The 6,907-nt window shown below is 44.0% G+C and overlaps 1 protein-coding gene across 1 annotated transcript in view; it reads left to right on the top strand.

Moving 5' to 3' along the window:
* The first annotated feature begins 3,312 nt into the window (after window positions 1-3,312).
* Window positions 3,313-6,907, top strand: part of SELENOT (selenoprotein T) — a 29,888-nt gene continuing 26,293 nt past the window's right edge. Inside the window, exon 1 of the mRNA XM_043996840.1 lies at window positions 3,313-3,589. Coding sequence (XP_043852775.1) covers window positions 3,456-3,589 — 134 coding nt within the window. The 5' untranslated portion in view covers window positions 3,313-3,455. The remainder of the gene's footprint in view (window positions 3,590-6,907) is intronic.

The following is a 6,907-nucleotide window of genomic DNA, read 5'->3' as shown; positions in this document are numbered from 1 at the left end:
TGGTGCTGCAGCTGATTCAGAGGCTCTGGGGGTCTCCTTCTCTGGTGAGGCCTTCCTGGGACTGCATCTGTGTCAGGGTGACTTTGGGTTGGTCTCGACTTCTGTCTCAGCACAGCAGTTCCCTCCTTCTGACCTTCCAAGCCATTGTTGGTTAGAAGATCTACCTACATTTCTTGATGCAATTCCTCACTTATACCAAATATTGCAAACTTCTAAATTTCTTCATCCCCTTTTTTTATTTTAGTGCTTTTGCTCATGATTACTCTGTCTTTTGGGTCATGTGTAATTTGGGTTTTTCAGACACTGTGGTATTGTAAGCTTTGAAACCACTTTTCAATGTAGGTTAAGTTTCTATGGTTTTAGAAATAAAGAGCCTTAAACCCATATTTTTTTTAATCCTAATTTTTAAAAAATCAAACTTGTGGGGCAGCTAGATGGTGCAGTGGATAAAGCACTGGCCCTGGATTCAGGAGTACCTGAGTTCAAATCTGGCCTCAGACACTTGACACTTGCTAGCTGTGTGACCCTGGGCAAGTCACTTAACCCCCATTGCCCCTCAAAAAAAACCCCCAAAAAACAAAAAACAAACAAAAAAAATCAAACTTGTTTCTTCAAGTTGATGGAAGCTATTTCATAAAGTAATTACTGATGAGATATCTCAAACATATAGGGTAAGTGTGTAGGAGGTTTATTTGTTATTCATATCAAAATCATTACTGATACTCAAATTTGTAGGAAGGTAGTTGAGTATAAAGTTCGTAGTTGTGATGTGAAGGGTAGTAGGGTTTACATTTATGCCTTGGAAGCTGAATGTAGTAGTGCCATTTATCACAATGATGTCAGCATATTGTGCTGAGAAAAACATGGTGACTAGTTGTGTGGCATATTCTATGTTAAAGTCAGATACTAATTCAGTCAGAGTTACTCTCAGCTTATGTAGTTTCAACTAACTTACAGAAGGACCTAGCTGAGATTAGATAACATAAATTTGTAGTGACTGTAGTCTGCATAGATTTCATGGTTTCTTCTATCTGCAGAAATGAACATAATTGCAAGAATCCTATGTATTCTTGTATGATAATCAGGCTTATTAGAATAAGGGAGGGGCAGCTAGGTGACACAGTGGATAAAGCACCAGCCCTAGATTCAGGAGGGCCTGAGTTCAAATCCAGCCTCAGACTCTTGATGCTTACTAGCTGTGTGACCTTGGGCAAATCACTTAACCCCAATTGCCTCACTAAAAAAAAAAAAAAAGAATAAGAGAACCATAAGTGAGCATTTTTGGATGAAAGGATCATTACCAAGGTGACTTCCCATTAAATTGTTTGGTCAATTGCCCATAGGGTGCCTAATAATGCATATCTAGAGGGTAAAAGCTTACCCTGATCATAGAAATGGGTAGATGCATAGTCCTGATATGCTATGCAATACCACCAGTTCACCCAGCTTTTTAAAGCTAGGTTTTCCTAAGGGAAGCCATTTAGAGTCTTTCAAAACAACAAGCCATTTCCCAGAAGTCATCCAACGGTTATAAAAAGTTGGCAACATTTTGATTAATGTTTCTGAAACAAAGTATTTTGAGAAGGAAATACTTAAATTCACATCATGAAACAAAGGCAAATTTAAGGTTCTCCCTGAAAATACTGTTTCAGGAATATGAATCAAAATGTTGCCAACTTCATATTGCAGGAAGTCAAAGTGCTACAGATTCAGACTGTAGGAAAGGAGGGTTTGTGGGAATGGCTATATTTTAAGTAAATGATATCTTTGGAAAACTGAAGTTCACCTTAGTTATTGACTCCTTTAGTTTATATATCCTAGCTCTTTCTGATCACACAAACACAAGACTAAGCTTCCTGGGGATAAAGACTACATATTATTTAGCTTCATATTCCTCTCGGCCATCCTCTATTGCAGTCACATTTCTCCACTTGCCAAACTGATCAACAAGTTAGTAAATATTCCAATATCTCTAAAGGCATATTGGTTCTATACAATTTCTTTCTTGCTATATTTTGATCTGAAGTGTAATAAAACTGGTTTAAAAGTTATTTTCCTTGGGGAGCAGGTAGGTGGCTCAGTGGATAAAACACCAACCCTGGATTCAGGAGGACCTGAGTTCAGGTCTGGCCTCAGACACTTGACACTTACTTGCTATATGACCCCGGGCAAGTCACTTAACCCTCATAGCCCCTAACAAAAAAAAAAAAAAAGGTTTTTTTCCTGCAGCAGTTAAGTTCTGGATATCCATCTTGAATATAATAGGTTGAATAAGTAAGCCCAGTGTTTGAATCTTTCCTCAGACATTTAATGGCTGTGTGACCCTGGGCAAGTCACTTAACCTTAAATTTCCTCATTGGCAAAGTGAGGTCAATTACATACTATTATTATAATATCATCACAGGGTTGTTATGAGAATGAAATCAAGTTGGATAATATATGTAAAGTACTTGACATTCCTTAAGATGCCATATAAATGTTAGCTATCATCTGTTTCACCTTGGATAGGTCTAAACCTCTCTGGGTTTCATTTTGCTCATTTCTAAAATGACTTGGAGTGTAGAATATCTGAATTGAGATTCTGCCTTTGCCATTTATTGTAAACTGTGTGACCCTAGGTAAGTCACTTCATTTGTCTGGTGTTCATTTTTCTCATCTATGAAAGGAGGCAGTTTGAGATTGTCAGGAAGCATTTATTAAGTGCTTAATGATGTAGGAGGCAAAAAAGGGGTTAACAGAAAAACCTAATACCCAAGCTCTAATTCAGACATGAGCTCTAAAAGAGATTCAGACCCCAGTTAATGGATAACTTAAGATCTGGGAAACAAGTCAAGGCCTAGGTTCTCTTACCCACATTAGTCACCATTCATAACAAGAACATAAAGAGGCATTAAGGTCATTAAGGTCAAAAAGACCTTAACTATAACAATGATACACAATGCTACAATGACAGGGTATAGAAATTCCCATTTTACAGATAAGGAAATCGAGACAAAAAACTAAGGTGATTTGACTCTGGAGGTCACACGGGTAGTGTCTGAAGCAGAATTTGAACTCAGCTTTCCTACCCCAAGTCCACAGAGCACCAGAAGGTCTCTAAAATTTCCTTCCAGCCCTCCACATAGATGACTCTGGATCAAGAAAGGCGAACCCAGGACTCTGCACTTGCCTAGCTGCCCTTAGTCGCGCGGCTGCGCGCAGCGCTCCTTCTCAGCCTAGGGCGAGGAGCGCGTGCGCATGCCGCGGGAGGGCCGGTGGCGAGGAGGCGTTCTTCCGTGCGCCTGCGCCTACGCCGGCTCTGGCTCGCCTCGCGCTCCCGTTCGGCTCGGCTCGGCTCGTCTCGGCTCGGCTCGTCTCGGCTCGGCTCGCGCAGCTGCTCGCGGCCTGTCCTGGCCCTGCCCTGTCCTACCTTGCTCAGTGTCGGGCTGAGCGGCGGCCGCTGCGGCACGAAGACGATGAGGTTCTTGCTGCTCCTGCTCATGGCGGCGGCGGCGCTGCGGGGCGAGGCCTCGGCCGACACGGGCGGCGTGCCGGGCAAGCGGCTCAAGATGCAGTACGCCACGGGGCCGCTGCTAAAGTTCCAGATCTGGTGAGCGCGGCGGGGGCCGGGGAAGGACGCGGCCGCGGAGCCGGGCGAGGCCGGGGCTGTGCGGCCTAGTGCGGGCGGGCGGAGGAGGAGGAGGAGGAGGAGGAGGAGGAGGAAGACGCCGGGTGGGGGCAGGGTGGGGAGGGGGAGGGCGCTCCGCCGCCGGTGACACCCACGTGCAGTCGAGGGAAGCCGGGGGAAGGGGGTGGACTCCTCCAAACTTTGACAGTTGGTTCCCTGAGCGAGTGGTGCCTCTCGGACCAGCCCCAGGCCTGGAGGCGGGGGGCCCTGGGTTCGAATCCCGCCTCCCTCGCTGCCTCCGCGGCCTCGGGCCTCCGCTTCGCCCATGCAGGGCCCGGCGTGGGTGACCCCTGGGGTCCCGGCCCGTCCCAAGTCCGCCCTGCCCGGAGACCCCGCTCCATGCGGGGCTCCCGAACCCGGGGATCTCGGCCTTGAAAAAAGGCACCCCGAGCTCCCTGTAACTGATTGTGGTCCTTGGGACTGTGCCTTCTTCCCAGGAGGGCCCCCCGAGGCCGAGAACCCCAGGGATAAAGGCACTAGGGGCTCAGGGGCAGAGCTGGACGGGACCTGCGAGAGCATCAGCTCCTCATTCTACAGATGAGAAGGGGGGAGGAAATAGATGCCCCGGGACCCGAATGACTGACTTACCCAAGGTCATCCTAGTAAACCCAACCTGGCATCGGAATGAACCTTGCTTCTTAGATCCCGGGTTCCTTCCGCTGGGCAGGAAAACGAAACCAACCTCGCACATTTGGTTAAAACGGCAAAGCAAGCAAGCTTATATTCTTTTTCTTTTTTTCCCCCTCTTCTTTTGCTTTTCTCACGGATGACTTAGAAAATGATAATACTTAGCATATTAAAATGAGATTGAGGTGGAAAAACAATGAGCATGAAACCAGAGAGCAAAACGCAATTTGCAGACTGCAGTCTCATTCATTCATATTCTGTCCATTAAGTTTCTAGCCTTTTAACCTTCACCCTCGAGAATACTTTCTAATAAAAATGTCAGCTAAAAAAAATGCTCCCTTTACTCTTTCTCAATGCAACTTATATGCAAGGCCCCACTGCTCTCCTCTCCAAAATGCTCAAATGACAGATCCTTAGGGTTCCCTTTTCGGGTCTTCAGAAACTTGAGAGCCCACAAAACAAGACCAAGGAAAGACTAAATCCTGTTTGAACAGAAGCTTCTGTGTGCTTGAGCATAGATGCCTAAATCCTCTCTCCAGATTGCTGGGGTGGAAAAAGCAGTGAATCTGATATCGAGGAGCTGGCTTTGAATACTGCCTCTACTGTGCCTTGCCTTTGTGACCTTGGCCAAGTCATCCTTCTGTGGGCCTCCCTTTCCTTATTTCCAAATTGAGAGGGTACCTTCTAGCTCTCAATCCTTGATTTTATTTTTTTTTCCGTTCATCTTTTTCTTGTGTTCACCAGCTTTTATTTCTTAATGGAAAGAGAAAATCACAAACCCAAGACTCTTCACTAATTTATGATAGAAACTAAGTATTCAAAATATTAAGGCTTTAAGACTTCATTTAATAATGCTGTGACATCTGCTTCAGGAAACTGACTATTTCTTCCCTTGGTCTGTGATCCCTTTTGGGGTATTTTACGATTTTAGTTTAGTTCTTAGTCATTGACCTGTCATATTTATAGACACCCTCCCCCATAAAATGATAGATATTGTAATGCAAATGGTTGTAACTGAAAGTACACCTGCTAGGGAACACTACATACAAAGTTGGCTTTTCACTTACAATTTAAAATGTTGTATTCTGTCCCAGTTGAGTGCTTTTGAAGCCATATATGGTCTTGGATAGGGTTTTTCTGCTTTTCAAATTTGACCCAAGAAGTCATTTTCAAATTTGTCCCCGTTGTGCAATCTGTAAGATAGCAATACCTCCATTTTGTAATATGTAAACCAGGGATATTTCAAAGGAACTCCGGTCTCGTTAATGCCGTCAGTGGGTTTGGAGGGGTTTTTGTGTTTTGCTTTCATAAACAGGTAACCAGTCTACGACTTTTTCATGCCTTGCACTTCTTGCCTGTCTATGTGCCCCCTCATTGAGGTAGAACATACATACATTAATGCACTTTACAAAATAATAGCAAACAATGAAATTAGCAAAAGGACATGCATCTTTTAAAAAATCAAGGCGGCTGCTGCCTTCTCTCAGTGAATTGGGGCCCCCACTTGGTCTAGGCTTAGGAGACCTCGAGAGCAAGATCTAGTTACCCACAAGCTGGCCCCTGGGGAGGTTTAATTGGTCACTCCCAGACCCCCATAGGCTCCCTTAGAAGTCTTTTGAGCCACATTCACATCCCCATGGTAGGCAGGGCCTTCCATGGTTTGCCCACCCTGGGATATGTAGATGGCACAATGGATAGAGTGCCAGGCCTGGTGTCAGGAAGACTTATCTTCCTGAGTTCAAATCTGGCCTCAGTACCTTATGGAACTATGTGACTGTGGGCAAATCATTTAACCCTGCCTTAGTTTCCTCAACTGTCAAATGAGCCAGAGAAGGAAATGGCAAACCACTCTAGTATCTTTACCAAGGAAATTCCAAATGGGGTCATAAAGAGACAGACACAACTGAAACGACTGAAAACAACAAAATTTGTTCAGCATGTATAAGACAACTGTGTCTTGGAGTCAGGAATACCTTGGTTCAAGGCTTGCTTCTGACACATTTTGGCTCTGGTGTAGAGGTAGCTCCCTTCACCTTAGTGCCCATACGTGCTCTGCATTGGTGGAAGGGATTCCCTTATTGAGAGCTCCCTATCCTAAGGAAATGGAAGGACCAGCAGGTAGAATGGAAGGGTGGGGGGATGACCTGGAGAAGAGCAGCAATCATAGCTTTTTAGTGCTTTATAAATTGTAAAGTGCTTGCCATACATTCTCATTTAAACTTCATAACAGTCCTGTAAGGTAAATCTTATAATTATTTTTACGTCCATTTTACAGATCAAGAAAATGAGACTCAAAACATTTTAATGACGTACCTGAGATGGCCACTGGTGGCAGATTTGGGACTTAAACTTGGGTCTTGTGATTCTTTATCAAGTGTACTCTTTTTTTTTTTTCCTACCCCACTGCTGCCTTCAGTTTCATATGAAACATTTAAAAGAGTCATATAAACTTAAATATCTATTAATTATAATCACAAATAAATTCTGTAAATAAAGCACAAAAGTATTTTCACAGTGCTTTAAAATTGTTTTTGAGAGGTTTTTATTTTTTGAGAAACTTGAATTTAGCACAAATAATTTTTCTGCAAATTTGTTTTGAACTTGACATTATTG

Source organism: Dromiciops gliroides, chromosome 3 (genome assembly GCF_019393635.1).
Source record: "Dromiciops gliroides isolate mDroGli1 chromosome 3, mDroGli1.pri, whole genome shotgun sequence".
Lineage (NCBI taxonomy): Eukaryota > Metazoa > Chordata > Mammalia > Microbiotheria > Microbiotheriidae > Dromiciops > Dromiciops gliroides.
Note: the sequence above shows the minus strand (reverse complement) of the source record. Positions and strands in the feature narration are given on the sequence as shown.